General features: G+C 41.7%; 1 protein-coding gene across 1 annotated transcript in view; it reads right to left on the bottom strand.

Moving 5' to 3' along the window:
• Positions 1–257: 257 nt before the first annotated feature.
• The window catches only part of si:ch211-113g11.6 (semaphorin-7A), a 38590-nt gene continuing 11560 nt past the window's right edge, over positions 258–27287 (bottom strand). The window contains exons 4-14 of the mRNA XM_010737145.3: positions 27089–27184; positions 26676–26781; positions 23329–23436; positions 22802–22941; positions 21403–21581; positions 19385–19493; positions 18938–19145; positions 8317–8432; positions 7475–7647; positions 6999–7054; positions 258–5312 (exon numbers count right to left, since the gene is read on the bottom strand). Of these exons, the coding sequence (XP_010735447.2) occupies positions 4966–5312; positions 6999–7054; positions 7475–7647; positions 8317–8432; positions 18938–19145; positions 19385–19493; positions 21403–21581; positions 22802–22941; positions 23329–23436; positions 26676–26781; positions 27089–27184 (1638 nt within the window). The 3' untranslated portion in view covers positions 258–4965. The remainder of the gene's footprint in view (positions 5313–6998; positions 7055–7474; positions 7648–8316; positions 8433–18937; positions 19146–19384; positions 19494–21402; positions 21582–22801; positions 22942–23328; positions 23437–26675; positions 26782–27088; positions 27185–27287) is intronic.

Consider the following 27287-nt stretch of genomic DNA (forward strand, 5'->3'; position numbering starts at 1 on the left):
TAACATTATAGGTACCCCATAAATTGAAAAGTTAATGACTTTGTAAGACGCATGTTAAACGATGACTTTAATGAGTTATTCATCCAGTAAAAACACCTTAATTTCCTACAATACATTAATTATCCCCTTAAAGTCCAATTAAAAATGTTGGTTATGTGATTATTGGTGGGTAAATTACTCAAATGTGAAGGTTCATTAAAGAGATTCAAAACACAATGCTTTAAAATGAACACAGTAAATTTCTTTATACTTATATTTTATTAATTTTCACCGCACATGTTCAGGGAAACACATGTCAATATGGATTTGTTACATGAATATCTATTGCACTATAGATATCTGTTTTTTAAAAATACATGTTATGAGATGACACTCGACTGGCATGGCATATAAATCTCTTTTTTTTAATAATAGAGTTTGGCATGTTACTTTTAAAATTAGGTATATCAAGACACAGAGTCGTGGGCACACATCATGTACAGTACTTGACACTCAAAACCCCAGAGCAAACAAAACAGTGACCCGCTCCACTCAACATCGATTCGTTTACAACAGATAGCGTGATCCACTAAAATGGTTTCCTGAAGGCAAATCAAGAGCTTGCTTTGAAGGAGATTAGCCTTTATCAGACTGCCTGACGATGACGAATGTGAGTGAGCGATAACCGGATTTCAATAAAGCAGCCTTGTGAATATCCATATCAAAGCAAGGACTTGAACACAGAGGAGATGTGGTTGGTTGGTTAATGCTGTAAATTCCACTCACCAGCCGGAAAAGTGTGTTTTATTGTTAAAGCAAAGCCTTGTTGAGTTGAGGATGATGACTGGGTTAAAAGCCTGATTCCACCTGTCTGAGAGGAAATCAGCTCTGCACAGCAACAACTATCTGACCTCAACCCGGTGTCCCAAATCCACACCAACCTACCAAAATACCCAATATAACTCTAAATGCCAGCATGCAGGCTAAAAGTGTATCGCTGACGGACACTGTTGTCTGACAAACAACTGAGATGAACGAGCTATTAACAGAAGTGCAGTCAAACAACTCAAAAACAAGCTTGATGAAAGAAATTTAAAGAAAAAATAACAATTGTGGACGATGGCTTTAGTGACAAATATAATCAAAAATATTTCTCCTTGTGACATGTATTCCGAAAAGGATTCTTCTTGATCTGCCGTGGAAGACAAAGGCCTCCTCCACGATCGAGTACATTACTTTTTTGTGTATTTCTAAAAATTAAAAGAAGAACTAAGAAACTCCACCTGGAGCTTCAGTTAAGATTCTGCTTGCTGCATCTAATATTCAACACTTTTTGGGAGCGACCATTCTATAAGATATTCTGTTTAACTTTTTGGTATTACTTTTGGATTCAAGTACGTCTTCCACCACTATCATTGGCCCATACTTATATAGTATAAGTTCAAGTCATCAATTGACCCAATGGACTGAAGGACCATTATCGTTAGGCGACTAAAAATACTTGGTCACATACTTTGTACACCATTCACCATCCAGCCACTGCGAACTGAACTTTACTGACAGCCATCTGCAGGATCTCTGAACATATTGGGTATCGTACAACAAATTAGCCCCTGGGACCAACGGCCAATATGTCGGGGCTGCCAGTGTAGTTGGCGGATATCTGGAAAACACAAAATGGATATCCAGGCCAAGACTTCCTCTGTGGGTAATCTCAATAAGCCAAAATCTGCATATAGATGCAGATACATTTAAAAAAGCGAAATCGTTGTCACAGAATATCCAATAGGTTCCAACGAATTGCCCCTCTGGGATAATAAAGATTCCTTGAACGTTGAATCTTGCATTTCAGCCAATGCTTTGCTCTCTGCACGGACTGTTTACATGCATGCAATCAAATTCGACCAACCATGCATCCAAAATCTTGGTCCCTTGCTTACAGACATAGAGATTATTATACCACGTCTACCACGTTATGAATAAAACTAAAAAAAATCAGGCAGGTTCTTTTAAGCGTTTGGTTTTCTGTTGAAGTATGGACCTGGGACACAGTTTGTGTGGTGTTGGCTTCTCCTCTCATTGTGGTTTTTGTGATAACAGCTTTCTGAGTCAAATCACAGCACATACACAGCAGCTATGGTTACAATACAAAGGAGGTTATACTGCAAAATGCCTTGAGCACGTCCGAGTACATCGAGTTAGTTTCCTGCCAAAAGTCTCTGGCAGCATGGACCATGTTAACAGCCTCCACTAAATGTTTACCAGCACTTGGCTGGTGGCTGGTGTTAATTCCCCACCCTGGTGGCGACATAGAGACACAAAGACAGTTAATATGCATGTTAGACCTGCAGTAGGATTGAGTTTAGTCGTACAGACGCTCGTGGTTTGTCTGTGACAAAATATTATGCGAGGTAAGGAGCGAGAGGTTTTGCAAGTGAACGTAAGAAGAAGCAATAAGCATCGGGCAGATGAGGCGGCTCAACACAGCCTTTGTTTTTTGATTATTATTATTTTTTTGTCTTTGCTTTGTGGCACAGTGAATAGCCCGCGTCAGTGCAATGCAGAAAGCAAGCAGATCCCCGAGCAGCAACGCACAACCGAGCCGAGTGAGGAACACGACACTGCTTCACAGCTGAGAACATCGCGCTGCTCGTATCCCTGGTGGTGTTAAATAAATTCTTTAATACGGTGCGTGACGTGCCGGCTCCATTGTCTAATTAGCTATTAATGACATCTCTCTGCACAGCCAGATTTATGGAACATTACTGAATGATGATAATTCATAATGCTCTGGAGAATATGCTAATCCACTGCATAATTCATCACCGCACAAACCTACTTCTTCAGTCAGCTGATCGGTATACATAAGGTTTTTGGCATTTCAGTATTTTTGAACTGCAGCTACATTCTGAACTCTTTTCTTTTTACATTCAGCTTTATTACATTTTGTTTTGTTGTAGGAGAAAAATGCAGCCTGACAATGAATCAAAGTCGGTGCTCTCGCTGTGGTTGTGGTTGCTGCTGTACATCAGTGAAGCGCCTCGATGGAATCTGTCAAGCCTTTTTTTTTTTTGTCACAGCATAGAGATACAGATTTAAAAAAGAACAATCTAGTCTATTTGCACTGATGTCCCTGGGGAGAGAGGAAAAGCAGCCAATGGTTACATATCATGTTTTAAATATGGCATAAAAAATCCAAACAATCAAGACAAAGTTTCACACACGTAGGCAGCAATGGTAGAAATCAGCATCTGCAGAGCAATAAAATACAGAACATACTTCACAGGTCTAAGTACAAGCCTTTTTTTTTCTCTTAGCAAAACGATAATATGCAAGCCTAATATGCAGTTCCATTCAGCTTCATCTGCCGTTACGGTAATGTAAGTATGTGTTTATTGAAATTGCTGTAGCGTAACACCTTGTTCACATCTTTACGCATTGTTGGGTTGACAGAAATCGGATGTTATTTGCAGCAGAGTAGCTCCTCTTTCTAAAAACGCTGATGGACACATGGCGCCAACTTACCCAGGATTGGCAAAAAGGTCACTGCTATTTCACGCAACTTGCAAGCACCGTCTTTGATAGAAAAATGTACAGATTTAAACTTAGGTAGAGATTAAATTAATTATTTAATGGGCTTCCTGTTGAGTGTAAGTTTTCTCCTTAATACTAATGTTACCTTCTTTCTAAAAGAGCTGCAGGCAACGTTCCATTTTTCACATCCTGTATGAGCGAGCGTTTTGTTTCTGATGCTCCGGGGAGGAGGAAAGACGACGGCATGTAAAAACAAAAAAAAACAACGGACAAAGCTGTGAACAAGGCGTAATAACGATGTCTGATACCATCTGATAAAAAGATGCAAGAAACTGCATCATCTGAGGAGGAGGTGCTGAGACACAGTGATGTTCGAGAATGAGCTCTTGCCCATCCGCCTACTTCCTGTCAAAAAAGCTGACACTTCCTCCCAGCGATGTTGTTCGACTCAGCTGCACTAATTATAGCGCCAAGTCCAACTGAGTCTGCAGTATTCTGCCTCGACTGCAAAATTGTGCTTAGGAGTTTATGTCCCAGAAGTGTTAAGGCTTTTTAAATCTCAATACCAGACGTTTTTCTAAGTACTAATGAGCTATACCAATGAGGTTTAACAAGGTGAATGATTAGATGTAAGAGCGGTATTAAAGGTTTATATATTCACAAATAAGCACAATCAAGTCAATTTCAAAATAAGTAGAGAAATGGTAAAAAGAATTGGCCTGGTATTGGTGTTTTTTTTTTTTTTGCCCCACTCATACGATATGTTTATCTTTATGCGTCAGGGAGGAAAGGTTTGCAAAGCACCTAATTATGGTTGAAGATGTATCGAAGGCATGTCAATTCATGGACAGTAACTCCTAGTCACTTTAGTCTAAATGTTTATGGATGCCGTTTTCTAGTTCTGATCTTATTAAAGGTCCAATGTGTAGGATTTAGTGTCATCTAGCTGTGAGGTTGCAGATTGCAACCAACTGAATACCCCTCGTGTTTGCAAAAAACACCAGTGTCCACCACAGCCAGCGTTTGGTTTGTCCATTCTGGGCTAATGTAGTAACCCGGCGGACTCTGTGGAAAAGGAGCAGCTCCCTCTGTGGATATAAAAGGATTATTCTATGGTAAAGAATTCTTGGATTCAGGTGATTATATGTATGACTCCATTTCTGCCATATTCTACTAATAGATCCCTTAAATCTTAGACACTGGACCTTTAAGGCGGCTGCAGCTGCGGACATGGTGCTTTATGCAAAAAATACAGAATCTAATCCTTCATTCAACTGACATTTTCTGGACTCTTTCTCTAAATATCGATATGGAAAAAGGTGATTTTTCACCGTTCAACTCAACCATGTACTTCAGTGCTCTGCGAACCAAACCTCCTAACGGCAGCTCCCTGTCTTTCTTTGTCATTGGGAGCCAGTAAGGATGAGGGGTTAGCATTAGTGTTAGCTGCAGTTAATGGAGCCACAGAGTAGACACAGCGAGCAGGATCGACAGCCCCAAGGTGGAGGCCAGAGAGGCAGCCAAGAGCCTGCCGTTGTTCACCAGCCTGAAAGAGATAACCTCCACCTTGAATCCGTCCTCGGTGGCCATGCAGCGGAAGACACCTTCCTTCAGAGGCGTATCAACAACCGGGCCCAGGACGCAGAAGTCCCCGGAGAAGAGGCAAGGATAGTTCTTGATGCAGTTGTCCTTCTCCCAGCGGTAGGTGGCGTGGAAGGAGCGCACAGGGCAAGGAAGAAAGATGGAAGTGTTGGACTGCACCACAACTTCTCTGGGGGAAGTTCGACGCTGCTTCAGAGCTGTGGGAACAAAGTAATGAAAAGCTTTATACCAAACGGAACCCTTTAAATGTAAATATTGATTGTACTTCTGTGAGTCAGCACATTTCTACATTATTTTATTTATTTGCAGTTGTAGATTTTTGCCAAAGCTGAATTACAAACCAAAGCAGGCAGCTACCGTAGTCCTCAGACTGCCAAAGACCAAAGTCCCTGTACTCATTATGTGTCATTTGGTTTAAAGTTATTTGATTAGCTGCTATTTGGGGAAGATGCACCACTAAAGCAAATGATACAGGACCTGAGGTGTATCCTGCTGTATCATCTGTCTTGTAGGTGCAGGCCCTGTTCCAGGTTGTCAGTGGGGGCCCACAGTTCAATTTTGTCTTGGGGACCCCTGGTGGGTTAATCCAACCATAATCTTTGCAAAGGGGAAAAAAGTCACACTGACGCATTTTAAGTTTCCTGCTTAGTTGGAATAAATAGAAGAAAAATTGGAAAGTTCAGCCACTCCGGATAAAAAAAAAAAATTTAAAGCTTCGTCATCAGAAAGTCTTTCTGAAGAAGATGCCAAAGTTTCGCCCATGCTGTGACTGCCAGGCAGACATCAGCATCGAGCTCATACACGAGTGCCAGATGGCAAAGACTTTTTAAAAAATGTTTTCTCCTAATCACAAAAATGTTTCGTGGTCTTGACATAACCCAGTTTTCTTTTCTTGTGATTGAAAAATATAATATTACATGTAGACAGTTCATTATTTTGCCATTTTGTTATAATAAATAATTGTTTAGTGATGTCAACATTAAAAATGTAACTAAAGTCAGACTGAGTTGTCGACGTACATGTATAAAGGCTAACAAGCTGCACGACAACAAATTTATTCTACTTTATTTCTATGTCTTCTGCATGTTTAATGGGTTAGGATGCAGGGGCTCTTTCCATCATTACACAGTGTCAGGTTAAAAATATAATGTGGCCATCAAATGAATCATATATACAGTACTCTCTGTACTGTCATGAGTGAGCAAGGAGAAACTTCAGCGGCAGGTGGACTTTTGTAACTGAGAAATGGAGTTGTTATTTTCAGGCAGGCAGTGCGAGTTGTCATTTCAGCTGGGATCGACAGTCACTTTCACTAAAAAAAATAAAATAATTCAAGCCTGCTTTTGTCTGCTTCTGTCGAGAACCAATTGGGTAACTACTCCGGACAACTTGGCAAGCGTGGCAGCAATAACAAGGAAGGGACCAAACACATCATTCTCTGTTTGTCAGTGAAAACTAAACATAGTTTTGTGTGAGAATTCATCAGATGATAAAGCATATTGTGTGCAGTTCCTTTGCTCGAGGATGTAATAAAAAAAAAAGGTTAAGTGTTATTATTTTCTGGGGGAATAGATGGAAGCTTGCTCCTGTATCCACGGGCAGGACATGTGGCACGGCTTACATTAATGGAAATAAATACGATGTTAAATCTGATCACTTAAGGAGATAGCCTTCCCTTCAGAGAGGAGTAATTGTCCCGATCACTCGGGGTTATAACCGAGGTTTGAGCTTTAAAACAGTACAAGCCACGATGGAAGAAGAAAAAAAATCTCTCTCCCTGCAGTTTTTGGACTTCAATTATATGATAATCATCTTTTTACTGTAGCTGCTCAGAAAGGGTTTAATTAAGATACAGAGAGAGAGAGCGGCAGATAAGGGCTCACCAGCAGCTTCCCCACAAACGGAGGAGTTCGAATGGTCCAGATTCTGAATGAGTGCCCTGTCGGAAAAATAACAGAGAGATGGCAAATTAGCCGCATTAAACAGTCTCACAAATGGCTCACGGGCCTACACATCAATCTAGTGTTGCACACAAATTAAAACATGCCGAGACAAATCGCTCAACAATGTCAGGAGGAGAAAAGGAGAAAGGAGTCAGGAGGCTTATTACGGAGCGCATGATTGATTTCCGGGTTCTCTCCTAAAATTGGAACCACACAAAGATCCATTCAGTCCGATCCAGCTAAGAAATGTTTGGTTGTTTTTTCTTTGAACTGCAGTTTCTTCACAGTGTTTCGTTGCAGATTTAAGCTTTAGATCTGATCGTGTTTTTCAAACTGCCCCCTCCTCTCTCCTGTCAGCTCGTGTAAAACAAAAACAGATGATAGCTCTGCAGCGGTGACGTCATATCTCATCATACCCGGTTGTGACGTTGTATCCAGGCGGGATGGCGATGCACTTCCTCCTGGCTCTGTCCCAGCCGCAGTACGGATCCCGGGAAAGGATGCACTCCCGGCAAGTGTCGCCATAGCGACCGCAGTCAGCCAGCTGCAGTCGCTGGACCTCCATCGCCGTGCCAACGTACAGGTGTCCCTAAAGGAAGGAAAGATGCAATAGACTGTTTTTTAAAATCTGGATTCAATAAAAGCAGCAGTATTACTGGGATAAATCAGCCAGTGCTGCGTCATTATTGGAAACTGTCTCTGTATTTATCAGAGCCTCTGACAGCTTTTAAACCAAAATGCAACATTAAAACCACCAAATTAAACCCAAAGGGAGGAATCCTTACGCAAACGAGATTACAGGAAGAGATTGAATATTTCACAAAGGCAAATATAATCCTGAATGGAAGATTAAACAGCCTTTACGGGCATATTTAGATATGGTCACATTTTGAATTTTGGAGAGAAAACTTGTTACTCAGCAAAAAATGTTAAATATTTTTCAGATCATCTTTTTCTGTGTGGTACTTTCAGGAAAACAAATGGCTTTGCATAAAAATCGACCAAACTCTGATGAACGTTTTCTCTCTGAATCCTGAACAAAGTATAAATATCATAAATCAGATTTCTTCCCATCCCCATTCTGATTGACACCTCTGTTACCGTACAGCCACAATATACAGCCACAGTTTGATTAATCTTCCTCACATGTGTGATGCTGGGAGCCTGCAGCCTTTCTCAGTCATGATGTATTATTTATGACTGAAAGCAAGAATGCAACTCAAAAAAAAAAATCGGCCACACATTATTCCTCATATACCTTTTGGGAGTCGATGGCCATGTTCAGAACGGGGCCCTCGTTGCGAAAGAGAGAATACTGGGATATGATGAAGACCCCCTCGCTGGTGTGAAGAACTTTGAGTATTTTGCCTTGGTCTGTTGAAATAAAGAAGAAAATGCTGTGAATATACTGCAGATCACTCTTCTGCACACACACACACATATGTTAAAATCTGTGCATTTGTTCTGGTTTTCTGTTTTGGCCCTTGTTCTGCTGTCCACCGTGTTTTATAAATGGATTTATCTTGGACAGCTTCCATCCTAAAGGAGGCTTCAGGGCCAAAGGGAAAATGGCAGACCAGCACTTTAGTGATTTTTTTTTTGAACAGGCGTTTGTGAAGGCAGAGCTGCTTTCAAAAGACAGATAGTGTAACTGTACTTTTAACCTCAGTGGATCCTGAACGGCAGCACTTGCTGCAGAAGTACAATAGTGGAAGTCTTTCTTCACGGGCTGGTGCTAATGGCAGCTTGATGTTCAGTGGCTGAGCTCTATAGAGCTCCTTTAATGCATTCAGGAGTGGAAATGAAGTAACTTCTGGGTCAAGAAGTGACCATCTAATGATCTGATAGATCATTTACAAAACACTGAGTTCTGTTCCTGCTCGATGGAGCTCCAAAGTCTATTATTATTATTGCTCTCAGCTGGGATCTTTTCCATAGCAACAATAAATGTGTGCCATCTCACTTACAAAACTGACTGAAACCGTGATTTCTCACCAATTATTTGTAACAGCTGGCCATAAACTAACCTACTATAACTATAGTATGAAGTCTAGATGAGAGACCAAGCAACCCTCTCTCTCTCCTGTCTGCTTCTTCACTTGTCACCATCAAATAAAAGCAAAAGATGCCTCATAAAATCCTGAATAATTAAAAGAAACCCGCGGCCTCAGAGCATCTGGGACCTTGAAAGTTCCAAACATACACGGGCACGTGAACCGGTTTGTGATAGTTTAATAAAAAATATGTTTGGGAATACGCACCACTAGAACACAATATCATCTGACACGATGAAGCCCTTCGGGTGGGTCCCGCTTTATTGTGGCCCTGTTTCAAAGTCTGGTCTCGAGACCTTCATCATTGCAGTTTTGTGCTTTTGTGATTCGTTTAATCAAATTACCGCCCAGCAGACCTCAGGCCATGCAGTATTCCAGCATAGAAAAAAACTGCACAAGCACAGAGTGTGAACTGAGCAAGACATGCTTAGTGAGAAGGCCTGTGTCTAATAATAACTGTCAGTCATTGTGCGGAAAAGTTGCTGTGGGAGCTTGTTTCCTACGAGTGTTTGGGGTTGATTTCTGGTTTTGCTCGAGCGGTTTAGTCTTTTTTTGTGCAAATTAACCAGAATTTGTCATTTCAAGCTGTTCTGGCAAATGGAAATGAGACAAGAAGCAGCTCTCTGCGATGTCAACCATGGTTACACCGCTACAATACTCACAGCTCCATCTGCAACATGTAGCATCGCAGCTGACCAGGCAGTGGTGCACAGTTAGCAGTGACTCGACGGTAAGTTGTGGAGTACATTGCTCATTATGTTCCATCATCCAACCCCATTTCCATCGTCAATTCAAACAGGAGAAACGTCCACAAAGGTATGTGGTTACTGTCGGCAGTAAGATCTTTACTGTTGATCGAAGGTAGATATTCAGTCATGACGGATAGGTGTACAAAGCAGTACAGGGTTAAGAACTGTGAGGGACCGAGTCAGCCGGCAATGAGCACAACAGGTAGTGTTTTCAAAAAAGGGTTTTTATTTACCCAAAGTATGAAAAAAACTAAATTTCCAAACAAAAGCAATAAAGAACAGGGCCCATAAAAGAGGTCAAATTAACAAAACTGTATAAACGCCAACTGAACAAACTAACAGAAGACAAAACAAACAGACCTGATGACTAAACACAAGAGGGAAACTTATATACTGGGTGATCAGCCCATACCAACACAAGAGGGGTAAACAAACACAAAAGACAACAGCTAATTATCAAAGCAAATCAGGAAAATTAACTCCTTGAAATAAACATAATCCATACTTAACAAAACCAAGTTAAATTACTAACTGTCTCAAAAAGAAATAAACAGTAGAGCACTAAATTCCCCCCCCCCACATGATGTGCCGGCCCAATCAGCATCCTCTGCTACAAAATGGCTGAGCTTGTGGGGTGGATCCTTTTGCCCAGCATTCCCAGCTCCCAGCAGCAGCACCGGTAAATCAAAGAAAACAGATTAGAAATTATATTAAATGAAGACTGTACAAAAGCTAACTAAATGTGCGCGCTTCAAATAGAAAACCAATGTACTGTCATTTAATAAAGTGTGTTATCTGAAACAGAAAGTGTGATTTATTGCAACTAAATGTTAAAACCAATTTAGACTAATAACTAAATGTATAATATGTATAACCGAAATGTAACTATAGAAACAAATGTGTGAGTGCAGAAGGTTACCGACTTTTTTAGCTGTGGCCATCACAAGAACCAATGCATTGGAACGTCCTTCAGACGTCCAGATCAATCTCATTACAAGCACTACTGACTGAGGGTTACGTCAGACACACTGACCCGGGCATGCACGCTTGATTTTATGTATATCTAAGATCATTTATTGCAGCCATAGACGGCATAAAACACAGACGGAGTGTCTGTGACGTCAACCATAGAGCTGAAACTCAGTGTGAAGGTTCCAACGCTCCAAATAAAATAAAGTCCGCCTCATGAATCCTCGCCGTCCCCCCTCGGCGCTCCGGCAGACTCACAGACCTGCTGGAATTTTAGTTTTTTTATTACATTTTTGCACTGTTGGTCAATAGCGCTGCCTTGCATGCAGCTGGATTTTAAAAAATGGAAGAAAGGCATTATTTCAGCTGTGAGCCATCACTCTGCTTCTGTGCAATAAGCCATTACACCACCAGACAGCTAAGTGCAGCATCACTCTCCAAGGCTGTTTACAGTCACATGCCCGGCTCAATAACTCCTTCTTACTTTGTAGTGCTGAGTGTAAAGATATTTCATTGCACCGAAAGCCAATGAAAATGCTCTTTCGCTCTTATTATTTGCGTTCTCTGACTCGTTCCCTTCACAAACAGACTTGACGGCTCCCTGCAGAAAGTCATTCCAACTTGTTTTGTCTTTTGTCGAGATTCTTTCACCTTCCTCGACTGTGAAAGCGCGATTAAAGTGACGCCTTTTTATCTTACATCTTCATTTCCCGAACGCTCCCTCCCTCCGTGAGGCACATTTGTAATTAGGTAGGCAGGTTCTTGCTGTCACTTAGACTTCTTTTGTCCTCAAACTGTCTCGTCTCTTTGTCATGAACTTCACATGTTCCCTCTCTCTTTCTCTCTCTGCAGTCAAAGATAACATTCTCCATTTGATCCACTTTATTCTCGTATGATTCTTTAATCCTGTCTGCAGCTATTTTCAGCTCTTCTATCAAAACAGTGTATCAGCACAAAAATAGAAAGACCTTCTGAGGTGACGACGCTGAACTCATGCGGCATCTGCTGAGGGAACCTGTATTATTCATTTTTCCGGGGACAGTTTGCTGCGTTGCACATATTGTCTTACAGTAAACACACTACCTTTTTACGTCTTTACAGTTATACGTGCTTATTATATAAAGGCTTTGACCACTGGCCAGAAGGAAAACAGCCAGTATACACATTTCTCCAGCTGGGTTAAAGATCCACACTTGCCCTTTTCCCGTTAACAAGATCTGTTTCCTTTCTGCTCTCAGGTGGATCAACAGTTACAGTCATTTACTTCCCCAGCTCATGTTTTTCCCAGTTGGGTGCCACCCTCTCTAACCTTTAAGCTACAGCTACCTCGAGTGTCATGCCGTGTGAAAAGAAAATAGCTTCAAACACAAAGTCGACCTGAAACAAGTGTAAGGCTCTGACATTTCTTCCATCCCTGAGGGCGGCTTTCTGCTGTATCGCCTCCATGACTGAAACGGTCCAACGTCAATCCGTCACTGAGTTACTGAAGGAAAAGAAATCTCTCCGTACCGTTTGTTCTTTTTGTTTCTTTCCCGACTGTCGCCAAGCCGGACTAACCGCTCGGGGTTTCTCTTACAGGTCTACAACCTTTCACACATCCTTGGCTGTTCTTTTTGTGGGTAAAAAATATAAAAGTGACTCTTTAGGGCACTGACACAACATGCTCGCAGGCAGACTATTCTGAAGCTGTTGAACCTCAGTGGCAGACTGGAAATTGACTGCTTGGCACTGTTGGCTCTAGCTGGCTTTTGTCAGTGGAGCTAACAGACTTTCATATTTAGGAGTTGCCACCTCTGACTTTTCATTTTTCTGGTCTTTTCATGTTGTAACTGTTGATAAAACTCAAGTTGAAGCATCTCAGCTAGACCAAGTTATAGCTTGGCATTATTCACTGAGGGTGCCTAGTTAACATCAGCCACACACTGCTTACGGTTTTCAAAATGTTAACACTAAAACTTGAATTAGCTGTTACCTCATCAGCTCTGTTGTCTCTCTACATTGCTTGTATAATGAAGTGTTAACTGTTTGTGCAGACTGAAGTCTATCCTTGACTTTTACCCAGCAGCTGGGAAACACAACGTGGGAACTTCTTGGATATTCAGAATCTGGATAACTTCGCTCCTAACCTTTTCCTCTGCTGCGCTCACATTCACCAACACTTTCTCATTCTCTGGATCTGAAGGGCAACGTTTCCCCGAGATAAGGTCACTCACAAGAGTGTGACCATGTAAAAATTTTACTTACAAACTTGCAAAGAAAAGGTTGGGTGTCAGAAAGACTGTCTACCACATCCACGTGTTTTAGTTGCCTAGTTCGAGTTAGACCCTGAAACTAAGCCAATATAAACACAATGTTTCTTTGACCTAGATGTGCAGATATTGTGGGAACAAAAATGTGGGCACTGAACTTAAAAACAACGTCATTGGATAGTGTCCAGGTTTTCACAGAGTTGTCCGATATCAACATCCCTTCCTATTGTCTTGTCGTAGAACTAATTAAGTTCACGTGGACTCTTAGGTTATCAAAGCTCATGTGTTCACTCTGTTTCTACAGCTCACATCCAATCCACATTACTTTCTAGGTTTTGCACCTTCACAGCTCACACATCCATGCACTACTTATTCGAGGTAAATCTCTTGCATGGACTCCCTACTTGTCACATCCCCTGAACCAGATTTGTCAGCATAGTGACAAAAACCCTCAGCCTTGGATTCGTCAGAACTGCTTTTGGACAGGTCTTGAACTGGCTCCGGAGTCTACTCCAATTTTAAACACAGCACTTGTCTTAAAACTTGTATTTCCAGCTGTATCCAAGGCTGCACAATCAGTGGACTGAAAGACACTTCTGACCAAAAAATGACTGGGACACAGAAGATCCAAAAGACTCTAAAAATGGGACAAAAATAAATCCCAGCATGTTTGGAGGAGGACATTTATCAGAGAAAGGCGATGTTCTACAGAATAATCAGAGCTCCTCTTGAGTGTTCTCTATTAAAATCAGGTCACAATCAGAATTAAATATTGATTCAAAATGAACTGCATTACCTCGAGTCCATTATGAGTGTGCAAGTAGTTTTGCAACTGCTCGCAGTTGATATCCCTGCATGCCGTGTTTTCAGGATGACAGACGTTGAAGTAGCTGGTTATTACATGCATAAATTATTCTGAATTATTTGCTGGCTGATGATCAAAAGACAGAGAAATTCACTTTGTCAAATGCTGGAGCGTTCTGTCAGTGTGCATCTTCCATGGGGAAATCCCGCACAGACTACTTTGATGGATTTAAAACTCAAAGTCTACGGTAAACTATTTATCTAATTAGGGCTTGGTAAACTTCATTGCCCCGTCCTGTCAGCTTCGTCTAGGTCATCATTATGAAGTGAATTCCTTTAGCCTCCAAATTCATCCCCGAGCCAGACAACTGTGACTAGAATAAACAAGATATGTGCCTCTGTGGGTGGGGACGTTAGAAGAGAGGAAATTAGATGAGTAATGTTCTCTACTTTCATAACGGAGACCATCAAGGTGCCCTTGTGCATGACACCCACTGTCTAGTCACTCGGCTTGAGCTTAAGTGTTGAGCGGCCAATGAGCTTTGATGAGCCGAGGCAGGGACGAACAGGAAGGGCGGCTTCATTTCATAAATAAGAGGGAGAGGATTGTCGTGTGGTGTTTGTCCATGCATGTTTCATTTTGTGCACAGCAAAAGATAGTGACCTCAGTGAGACTGCCTCTGTAAATACATGATTAACAATCTGTCTTTATTGCATCTCCAAATTTATTTATTAAAAATGAAATGAGGCCCAAGCTGAGCCGCCGTGCAGCAACAGGAGCTCCGGCAAATAGAATCAAGAGAGAAAGGAAAATAGCTGCCACATATCGAGTGCATGTGCTGAGCTTAGCTTCTGCACATTCTGCACCAACAAACACCAGAGTTTGTAAGATGCAGACCAAATAATTAGATTGAGTTCACCTTTTTAAAGGTTGGTGCGGATGCGTGCTTGCAGCATGTTCTAAATGAGCTTGACCAAACTGTTGAAACGCACGCTGCAGAGTTCATTTAAAGTTCATTTGAACCCTCCGGGCTGCCGCACTAATATCAGCCATCGCTTTTTCTTGCAAAAAGATTAACGGTGCAGTTTGTGTCTCCGAGCTCGTCTTTGTGGACGATATTTATTGGAATTTCCATCACCGGGGGAAGACGAATGTCCTACGGCTAACCCAAAATGCATCTGCTTCGATTTCACTGCCAGTGGTCCAGAGGTGGACCCTGGCTCACCACTTCTTCCTCTGATTGGTTTAAACTTCTATAATGCAACTATCCATCAGGAAGAGCTGTCTGTCTCGCCAACGATTGGATTATTTCAAGAAAGAGAGCCTCTCTTCATCGTTTGGAGAAATGCGCAAGCATGTTTGAAATTAATCATGCGGATTGATGAGCTTGACTCGTAACAAGCTTGTGAATATTTACTGCTGGTGCCCTCGAGTGAAGGTGATGCGATATAGAGCAGGAGAAAAGAAAAAGGAATGCGATCAAACCAGAATTTAGAAGTCTGAACATTTCTTTTCACAAAGATTCAGGAGTAACGGCCAACACATGTTCTTCCTCATGGCATAAAAACAGGAGACAGTTCAACCTGTTCCTCTGGCCTCGGATAACAGCGCGACTCAAAATGCTCTAGTTTCTTTTTAGGCCACCACAGAGACCCGTGGCTGTTCATAGCTCTCCATCCTTTTCCCTCCTATTACTGACACAGTTAGTAAAGCCCACAGCGAGAGGACATCATCCTGTCTTTTTTTTTTTTTTTTTAACGCTACATTGTTTTTCTATTTTCTATTATTAGAATCAACCCAGAAAACGAAGCCTGATGAATGACAAGCACTTATCCACCGCGGGAGCAAGAAACTGCACAGCAGTGGGTACGATGACACTCTCTTATCTTTACGATGAACTTCAACTCACACTCACACACACACACACGGGCATATGACTTGTGATGGTTGCCATAGTAATCTCCCTGAGGCACAAGGCAATTTTTGGAGTAACTGCTATGGGCAACAGCAAGCGCTGCAGCATCGCTGCTTTGATCAATTAGAAACAGCCGCGTGAAGGCCAGAAATCATTTGAATAGATTTTCACCTCGCGTCACTTTTCCACACTTTCCATTAGGCTGTGCTTGAATTATGAATTTCCAGTGTGTCTTTCTGCTGTACACTTTGTTTTTATGCTCAGTATAATCAAAATGCCTGTGATGCTTACTTATCTTTTTATTCTGCTGGCTCGTAGTGTTGCGCTGCTGAACACGAACCTTGGGTTGTATTGTAGTATATTTTCTTCTAAGTCTCCTTGCCCTCGGTTCCTCTTTCATGGAAGTGCAGTGTGCCATGTGTTGTATGTCCACACTGGAATGGTTTATGACTTTTGGAGAGTATGTATGTCCTTGTGTGTTGTGTTTTTTTTAGGAAAGACAGTATGCAGGCCCTCTTTAGAGTTGCTTATGTATGCATTCTTGGGGATATAAGACCTAGCCCAAAAGGAGGAAGGAAAAAGGATTGGAAGAACTATTGGGACAATTTGGCATGAGGCTTGGAAGAGATGCATCTCAAACTCACTTGTTTCTTTGAATAAAGTCCTAATTATTCAAGTCAAGAAGAGTTGCAGTTCTTTTCTTTTCAAGTATCCACAGACCGACTTCGGCAGCCACGGAAAAACCACGACAGTATGACTCACTTGTCCTGATATGTAAGTGTGTCTATTACTTTTATTGCCAGAATAACCAACAAACAGAAGCAAAGCAGATGAGTAGATTAATATATATGAAAATATCTTTTCAGAATTAAATCTTAGCTTTATTTTTGCATATCGTTTGGTTGTTAGATACCTTTTACCCAGAAATGTAATTTCCTAGCTCTGTGATCAAGGCATCATTGCTACAACGGACTCCAGTGAACAACAAGTACAACCCAATTTCCAAAAAAGGTTGGCACGCTGTGTAAAATGTAGATAGAAACAAAGAAATGTAACCGTGCAAAACACTGAAACCCCATATTTAATTAAAGACAGCACAGAGAAAACTTTTCTTATGTCGAAACTGAGAAATCTTTTATTCTGACGCCAGCACGGCAACAAAACACAAGGGCTAAAAGAAAACACCTGGTGAAACTCAGTTAACGAGGTTCATTGGCTGCAGGTGAGTCTCCGTGACATAAGGATGGGGAGGGGTTCAGTACTCTGTGAAAGCAAACAGTGCAACAGTTTGAGAGTTTCTCAACATAACATGGCAAAGAAACTGAAGAATCTCGTTAAAAGAAAAAATCTCTGTACATGGGCTGAGGAACACTTTCAAACCCTCAGCTGTGAACACAGTTTGTCCCACAAGCTGAAACTCTACAACTCAAAGAGGAAACCATATATAGACTAGACCAGACTATAAATGATGACAAAGGACTATGACCCCGGACTGTTACGCTGCTGAAAGCCGACCTGCACATGAAGCAAGAACAGGAAAACATTCCACTTTCAAGATTATAGGAATCTGTGTCCTCGGTTCTCAGACGCTCACAGGGTGTTGTTAAAAGAAGAGGTGACGCAGCAGAGTGCTGAACGTGACCCCGTTCCAACATTTCATAACACTTTCTTTCTATTCTATTCTACTTCTTTGGAAATGAGGTTGTTACATGAGCGGCAAGGCCATCACACAGGTAGTAAAGATGCGCTCCCGTTTTAAGTAGCTTCAATTTATTCTTTGTATTGACAAATAATTAGATAACTGTGTCGTGAAAGTGGTTGCCACAGGAACAAATTCACTGAGACTTAGTATAATTTCCCTCTGCTGAGCTTTTTAGTCTCTCTTGAGCTCATAGTTTTAGTTTTACAGCAGATTTAATGTCTTACTCCCTCTCAGCCTCATTTCCACAAGCAGCAATCAGCTGTTTAAAGCGAAAAACCTGATGTCCCCAGATCTTAGGGCCCCTTGTTCTAGGGCCAGTGGGATGATAATGTTAATTCTTAACACTGATGATCACACAACAAGTTTCTCTCCTGTCAGGTTTAACTACAGTTTTTAGATCTGCTGCATAAATATTAATGTTCGCTGCAATGACCTTACTATGTGCATGATAACAGGATTCCTAAAATCAGCCTTGTTAAAAAGTAAACTGTTCTCTCTAGTCTCTAAAGATTGTGCAACCTGATTTAAAGGGCAATAAAACCCTCAGGAACCAGTAAAGGTGGACTGGAATGGATAATGTTGGGTGTCTGGTTTTTTACTCACCTCATCATCCATCATCCATCAATCATCAACCCATGCAGCACAAAAACCCAGCTCCACCTCCCAGACTCTGCTGGATTGTTCAGACTTTCTTGTGGTAACAAGTGTTGTGATCTGTGATTAACCATGAGCGATCTGTGCTCCACATATCCTATTAACCATACATCTCTTCACCTCCTGGACATCTGCCACCACCAGCCCCCTTCACTGCAAGACCTCATCCTGTCTCCACTCGGGTTCAATAAACTGTTTCAACACTGACTCTTGTCTCTGGCTCATGTTTGCTATTAAGAGTCTGTGACCGCTGAAATCCAGAGATGTTTTATGCATAGGCTACATGAGGATCCACACATTCACATAAGAATGTAGCACTATCACAGCCATTTGCAGTCTGCATCACACTCTTTAGACAAGTTTGCTCAAATATTGTTTGTTTTGAAGTTACTCTGCCTCCTAGTTGCAGAAATATGACTGATACAGCTTTAATGCCACATTTCCAACACAGGTTAGGGTTAGAGTTAAGATAAAAGGTGAAGATTAGAGTCAGTGATTGATTTATAGTTGTGTGTTACAGATCATATGCACGCAGCTTCCATGAGCTCCCCTGTAGCTGACGTGCACCCTCTAATGTAACTACATATCACGGCAGACCCCAAATAACTTCCCTTAACCACGATCACTGCTCTCCATCACAGAGAGAGAACACAAGCACAGCAACCGGTCCCATATTTAATCATAAGACAGACATTCAAACTCTATATGGCAAAGTAAAGGGTCTAACCATGTTCGATACATTCATCTAGTGCACACAGATGCATATTTACATGCACACAAACCTGTTCCGAGGTACAGGACGCTGTAGTGCTCGTCATTGACAGCCAGGACAATGTCAGCCACGGTGTGTGTGATCTGGTCATCTGTCGGCAGATCCAGCGGAGCCACACCGACGGGCCGGATCACATCTTCGATCTCTGGGTGGTATCTGATCACCCCGAGGTTCTTGATTTCGTTGGGACCTCCTACTGACGAGTTTTTGCGCACACACTGAGAGGAGAAGTGAGTTATTGTTTCAGACTAGGCTGGGCTCTGGAATAAACAAAATGCCCTTAGACAAAGAGTTGGAAATTGCTTCTCAGTTATTAACTCATGGCTTTCAGAAATAGCACTAATCTATTCACCTCTGAAATAAAGGCTGACTCATACCATCGCCTCTTTTTTTTTCTCTCAGTGCTGTTTTTGTGACAAAAAAAGAAAGAAAGAAAGCCCTCATTAGTTTTTCTTACCATCCCAGGGCGAGTGCCAATGAATGGACTGCTGTAGCCCCTCAGTTTAGATGTGGAGAAAGCCTGGTCAATATCTTCGATGGAGTAAGCACAGATCACTGTTCTGCCCCTGAACAAAGGCAGAGAGAAGGAGTAATTATATCGACAAAAGCAGACGAGTCGACATGCACGTATACAGATACATTCTAGCTCGACCCAGGGCTCGTAGCAACCTCTGACCCAGATACCAGGACTCCCTTTCACTCCTGTGTTAGAATACTCCAATGTTGGAAGATTTTCCTTTTCCTTCAGGGTCCAAGATCTTTGTCGCCTAGTACAAAGACTGGAGGCAAGTTGAAACAGCGAGTTTATCTTCAAATGCCTTCAACAACATAGTGGATTAACAAGTACACCTTATTGCACTGGCACTGGAGTTCCAAGAACTCTAACAATATCTTATTTACACATTGTTTTGTGTATTTTACAGGTGTACGAACAAAAATGGGTAAATGCATCTTCTACAGTATCTATTGCCCAAATACTCCTGTAGGATCACTTTCTGTTATTGTGATTTGACTGATTCTTCATTTAGTTTTTCTGCAAGTTGAAGACCAACTCCTCATCTTCGACCTTCATTGGAAAGACTTTGTCATTGTGTTGTGTGCACGGCTAAAAGACAATACCAACCGCAGCAACAAACATTCACCCTGCAGCCACCTGGCAAGCAGCACAGAAGTATCCACTGCTGCACCAACAGACTATACAGCAGCTTCTTTCCTCAGGAAGATTGTGAGACTCCTTAATTCATCCTCCACCATGAATAGTAAAATCATGTGTATATATTTTTTAATCTGTGAGTAGCATAAACAAACTCTAACAACACATTTGGGTTCACTATTGTAAATTATTACACACAAATAGATCTGTTCTTCCTGCATTTAGACTCACCTTTAACAAAGACACAACAAAAGGAAGAAAATATCATGCACCATGCGCTGTGCATGTGTGTATTGCAGTTTTGAAAACATATTGTAATTAAAAATGTGCAACGTTTAGCACATTTCACAAGGGAAACTAAAGTTTTTCTTTTGGTAAACAAATAGAGACATTTTTTGGCCCGATCTTGCAGAAAATTAGAGCACAATCTGCTCTGAAGCCTACTTGTATTATCAGGAGTATGACAGCTGAAAACACTGGAACATGACTCGCAAACATTCAACAATCCTTTGGCAGATTCTCGTTCCCACAGAAAACTGCTGTTACAGTTAAATGCGCTCGAAACTTTTCTTAAAATCTGATATAATGATACGCTTTGTGTGGGAGTGTGTATTATGTGTTTGTGTCAGTAGGTGCTGCTGGTATGTGGTGCGTACCGCTGCGTGGGTGTCTGAGTGTCAGTTACTGTGTTATTCTTGAGTTTTGTATCATTTATTGTGTTATCAGTTTGTTGCATTGCGTTATTTGCATGTTCTGTTTTCACTAAACCTGAACGACCAAAACTGATTTTCAGAATATAAATCATCCATGATCAATCTCCTTCATGGTTATGTCGTACTTTACAACTTCTTTCTTTACGATATTGTATTGTACATTGAGCTTTCATGTCCCTCTGCATAAAAGGACTAAATAATATTGTACTGTATTACTGTAATATTGTGTCAAAATGTTTCCAGTCATCTGCAGTCTCATGTTAATCCTAAAATATTATAATTAGCCTTACAGCTACCACAGATACATTACGGAATAATGCTTCTCTGCACCGCACATGTATGAACACGCTCCGATGTGTTTGCATGGTTGTTTCTTTCATATTTGTGTGTAGGTTGTCCCATGCATTACACATGTAGCCAGCCCTCTCTGATTAGGTTCACAGAGGACTATCTTTGAAGATTCCAGCTTCATGCAACACAACAAAGCGTCTTTGTTCTTTCTTTGTTAGATATCCCATAATGGCATAAAAGGATCACATCCATGCATAATTCCCCTTGAGCCAGTTAAACTGCAGACATAGTCAGAGTGTTCAGGATGTTCCAGCTCACCATGCGTTGGAAAAGAGGCCGTACATGACCCCGGCCCTTTTGTCCTGCGCGGTCAGCACCACCGCCTGTTTCATGTTGTTGTACTGCTGCTGTGTGGTTCCTGCACCGCACATGACCCGGGCCTTCATGAAGGTGGTCCACGAGTCTGCCAGCAGGGCTTTGATGCCCCCTTCATCCACCTGGAAATGACATAAAACCACTGTGACATTGTGACGGAGTCATAATAGAGCAACCAGTTGGTCCTGATGGACACCAGGACTTCCTTTCTATCCCTTATAGGAACATTATGATATGTGACATCTTGGTGCTTCTGTCTGTCTCTGAGCATTCACTGCACAGACTGGTCCAAGATGTGTGCAGCATAGCTCAGCACAAAGACTGTAGGCGGGTGGAAACAGCGAACCCAGCTCTGTTAAAGGAGCCCTCCGGCAAAAGCTGTCTTATTTGCATATTTTGTATTTAGCACAACTGAAAACAAGAAGAGACTGTTTTATCACGGACAGCATACACATTAATGTAGCAATTCACCGAGCAACAACTGCTGGACCCAGCGAGATTAATTAAAGATCTGTGCATTTTACATATGTGAAAACAGATAATGAACATTGTGGATTAAAAAGCAGTTATCATAGGCTTTGGTGCTAAACCAGAGAGTTTGGTCCAGGGTGTTAACTTCAGATCCTCACTCGCTTTGTGCAATTTGCTCAGTCTGAAGAAAATCCAGTTAATCATTGGATGTACAACCAGGAGACCAACAGGTTCACAAATTCTAGGTTAAACGAGCCCCGGAGATCCGTCTGCTTAACAGAAATAGGCTTTCCTTTGTGTCATGACTTAGAAGAACATATCAGTACCACCTTAACATCTGTACCGTCATATGATAAATAAATATGAAGCTCCATCTAGCAAATTACAGGAAACATCTGCTGGAGCCTAGCTCTGTTCAAAGGTAATAAAATCCACCTAGCAGCACCGCTAACACTCACAAATTAACACCTCAACACATGGAGCTGAAAAAGATAATTGATGTTCTCATCTCATAGTGAAATAGCAAAGACTTGTGTCATTTCATAACCTGTCCACTTCAGGAATTTCCTTTTAACACTCGAGGTGGATAACCATCAGACAAAAATATCAAACCATATTCTCTCTGCTCTTATCCTTGCTCCTTAGATCTGAGGCTCATTTTTAATCATTAAGGATTCGTGCTCAAGGTGAGTCATGAATCACACAGGGCTCAAATTAGGGATTTGTTTGATCTTTGAAGCGTTAAGTTCACCTAATTAGTAATTCACTTTCAACCAGTGGTTTTCTGTAACAACTCAGATTCGTGCAATGTGACATGAAGCTGCAAGATTAGGAAAAACAACAAACACGGTCACGTAAGTGGGATGTTTACCGTGCAGATTCGGCCAATGCGGGCCCTGTAAGGCTCCTCGTCCACTCGGGCTGTCTTGTTGATCTCACTGAAGAAGAAGTAGATCTCCTCCTTGAACTTTTGTGAAGATGGGATTATGGCCGCACCAGCAAACTGCGGATCTGGTGACGAGATTTAAACCAATGAGACATCATCACTTTGCTTCCAAGGAACCTTCAAGACATCTCGCGGGTCGAGCAATGGCTAGTCTTATTCCATGATCACCTTATTTAAGGACATACTGCTAATATTCAACCGTGTGGTTTAATATTAATACGAGGACGCTGTGAGAATCACTCAGTGGTTTCTGATTTGCATTTTACTGCTTTAAATAACATGACTCAAACCATAAACATAAAGGCAGCGAATACACCTACATGTCATTTTTCCAGTTGCAATGACAGTGTGTGATTTAGAGAGATAGAAAGAGAGAGAGAACCACCCACCCTCTCCATATTCATTAGACTGAACCTTTACAGTTTCTGCATGACACCCCTCCTCCTACTCACTCAGCAGCCAAACGTTCTCCGTCTTCAGGAGTTTCTGGGAGCCAAACGTACGGCGGATCGAGCCGGCGTGACCCGCCACCGACGACATGGCAGAATACAGACTCCCATCTGAGACAGCGAGGGGGAGAAAAGAAAAAGAGACGGAGAGAGGAGGAGACGTGAACAGTGGGTAAATAAAAGAGGAGGTTCAAGGTTCAGAGAGGGAGGAAGAGACATTGGAGGGTCAGGGGAGGGGGATTCACTGAAGCTGAAGGAGAGAGAGGCACAACAGTGTGAACATTAAACACAGAGAGGGGGAGGGAAGAAGAAAATGAATCCCAGGAGGCCACAGAGAGGAAAAAAACAGAAGGAGAAAAAGTAGAGCAAGAGCAAAGAAGGCATCAAGGCAGAGTATGTGGCAGCACTGATGAGCAGCCACCAATCACCATCTCGCTATAACCTAACCACTTAAAGCTCCGTCTCCATGGCGATGCACAGGGTAAGTATTCGTGGTAGTAACATCTTAATTGGGACAGATCGTTATTAGAATGCTGCTCAACTCGAGGCGAAGGGGCCGGCTCGTTGCTCCAGCAATCGATCCCCCATCTGGAGGAGCATCTCGCTGTGCAAACTAACCTCTCACTAATTTCTGAGTGTCTCCACAAACAATCCATCCGCGTTAGACGCTTTAACCAACAGCCACTTCATCCGTCCCTCATTATGCGCCGTGAACACGGTTTGATTTCAAACATCTCCGTTTAGCCAAAGTGACCGCGCACTTCTCAGTCATCAAACAATTAGGAGTTAGGTTTCCCCCTGTGGAGAGGGCCCGAGCCACTGAAGTCCTGTGCTACACCCCCAAAGATTGGCTTTTTATTCAGTTGAGGAGTGCTGGATCTGCGAAATGTAACATCTTATTAGCATTGCAGGAGGTGTGCGCTATCACTTCATTTGATAACAGCCTTTATCGCTGCCGTTGCTAAGTAGCGAGACGGACAAACTGTTGCTGCTTTGAATAAGGAGAGCTGTGATGCTGAGAGGACGACGATGAAACCCCGGATAAGATCGCCACTGGCAACGACAAGGATTGGTACAAAGTAGCAGACCGTCAGTCTGTGGATGCTGGAATACGTTTCCTCAGATATTATGTACTGTATGTACCTTGACACTAGGGAGGTAAACAAAACCTGCAGGCATATATATATATAAAATTTGTCTGGTTAGTTACCGTTGCGCGGTGCCTTCTTTTTGCTTCAGCATCCAAAAGTCTGCAGAATTCTTTCTGAATCTGTTTGTGCAGTCAGTTATTCATCAGCTCCATTTTAGTTTTCCATGAGATTTTTCTTCTTCTTCTTTTTTTCTATGTGAATGCACAACGGCAGATGGCTGGATCTTGTGTGTTTGGCACACAGGGTGGTGAGATTCCCCGGTGATGTTACAAATTACATATATCATCTGCTAAGGCACAGGAAGAATAAAATCATTACAACTCTCTCTGACCATCCTTGGGTCATGTTGGCCCTGTGTCGTTGTGCTTCCCGGGATTTATTCTGTTTTTCTTCCTATTAATGCTGTTCTGAAAGGAGGATGTTATACAAGGCCTATGCAGCTAAATACTGCAGGAAGAACGAGCTGTACTGATAAAGGTTTCGATTCAGCTCTTCAGTGAACTGCATCACTCACTCAATAGCCTTCACTTAGGCTACATGACGCTCATTTGTATTGTAGAATTGATTCAAAAGCTACTCAAGCGTTCCATTTCTGTTTATGGTAGCTCAGAAATGATTTTCCTGAGGTCAATTCTTTGACAAATGTACAAAATGAAAATACAAATGGAAGCTTACCCACCATTAATCTTAACGCACAGGAGAAAGAAACCCAGATATTTACCGGTTAGGATGGAATGTTATTTTCAGGCATTAGATCCGTCTCAGCTATTAAACTCCACTAACCCATATATCTTGCAGAGCGTCACTGAAGTAATGTAAGGCACTTTAGGTAAACGCATCTACTCATTTGCATGTTATGAACACAGAGTGATAATAACAGACAGATTGCTCCCGGGAGCGCGGGACTCACGGGTGAAGCTGAGCTGCTCAAAGTTATTATAAAGAATTCAAGACGGCTTCGTTTCCAAAATAAGATATTTGAAAAAGTGACACCTTTTTGAAAAAATAAAAAATAAATAGACTTCAAACTTGAAATGGTGACACTTAAATCTTTAAAAATGGAACGCAGCCAGACTTCAGTCAGGGGAAAACTACTCCATTCTCAGCTCACCCAAACATCACCCCATTCATTACTTCCATGAGTGGAAGTGAAAGTAGAAACTATTGTTTTGTCTAAAGTTAAAGCAAGATACTGATTATAAAATAGATGGTCAAATAAAAAATGTACTGTATTGCCGCCGGTTGTGATCAACAAATCCACCAATCTCAACCATCAAATTATCTTTCAAAAGGACTGAAGCTCCAATTTGTAGAACATTGATTTTTATTGGTGCATTCAAAAACAGTTATGGCTGGTTGAGATCATGTTTGGTGTTAAAATGTCTTAACTGTCAAGTTAAGGGAGGTATCGCATTTGGGTTAATATGACTTTATGTATTTAGAAAACCCAGAGGCTCTAGAGTAACGTTATATATTTATCATTTTTAAAACGACTGATGTTACTTTTCTTGGTAGGACGGCTTTGTTATGAGACTTGACAGGTGAATTGTACGTTCTTCAGTGTGTTTTGTTTTTGGTTGGTGAGGTAGCAAACCCCCTCACCTGTATTTGCTAATGTGAATCTGTTACTTTACAACCAGATCAGACGTGGGAATGAAGTTTGGAAAACCAACCATGTTAGCTTTTGTTGGCAATAAATAAAGTTGAACAATGCATCACGTGTTCTGTTTTGCTTTTTTGGCACATACAACCGTAGTGGATAGAAGTTGGACAGCACTCTGTGTATGATATTTACATACAACTACAGCTTTCATGGCTGTAGATCGATGCCATCTTGGACTTTAAGGACTTTAAGGTCAGGGTTCATAAAGTTACCTTCACTTTCCGAGTCAGAAATCCAGCTTTAGGGGGTGTTCAAGTTGAAAATTTCCACTGGAAACTTCCAGGTTTAAATGGAATGCACCATGCACCATTCAAGAGGACCACCCATCTGGTATGTATCATCCAATCAAATAAGCTTTAAATTACCCATACTTCTTCTGCCCACACAGAACCCAATTATCTTAACTAAGTGCACCTGTTATCTGCCTCCAGCTGCAGATTATTTCACCGGGTTCACTGGCAACCACAAAACTCTTCTCTTTCTGGAATATTTCATAGCGGTGCCTCCTGCATGCCGTTTCATTTTGCATATATTACCTGCAGGCAAGCTGATAGACCTTTGGGAAGGGTAGGGTGGTGAGATGTCAGAGGCTGATGCTATCTGCCCGTTGCCTTGGACGTCAGTCAGTACAGTGTCGTTTACCTGCAAGGAGACGAAACATTCCAGGCATGCATCATACATTATACATGATACGGTTTTCCCAACACTCAGAGTAATCTTTGTCACCACACAGCTTAGGAAATTTCATCTTATCCATCGGGACATGCATTAGTCAAAACATCCTCCTTAGGAATAAATAACTTCTGGGCTTCATCTAACCAGCAGAAAGAATAAGTGAGCAAATAAATAAATGCTAATCACAATCGATCTTGGGACTGTTTAGACTTGAGGAGCAGCTGTGTGAGGATTTGTAAGCATTTCAAGGAATAAGGAAAAAAACAACTCTTACCAGCATCCAGCACCTGGGGCTTCCAGCATTTGTCCCACATACTACGATTGTGTCATTTACTTTCTGAATGACGGTAATGAAATTATCACACTCCAGCTGTGAGAGAAAGAGGGACGAAAGCAGAAAATGAAGCAGAACTACGAGAGAGAGGGAGGGAAAAAAGCACCGAATGGGAGAGGGATTAAATATATGCAGTCAG

The sequence above is a fragment of the Larimichthys crocea genome, chromosome XIII, assembly GCF_000972845.2.
Source record: "Larimichthys crocea isolate SSNF chromosome XIII, L_crocea_2.0, whole genome shotgun sequence".
NCBI classification, from domain to species: domain Eukaryota; kingdom Metazoa; phylum Chordata; class Actinopteri; family Sciaenidae; genus Larimichthys; species Larimichthys crocea.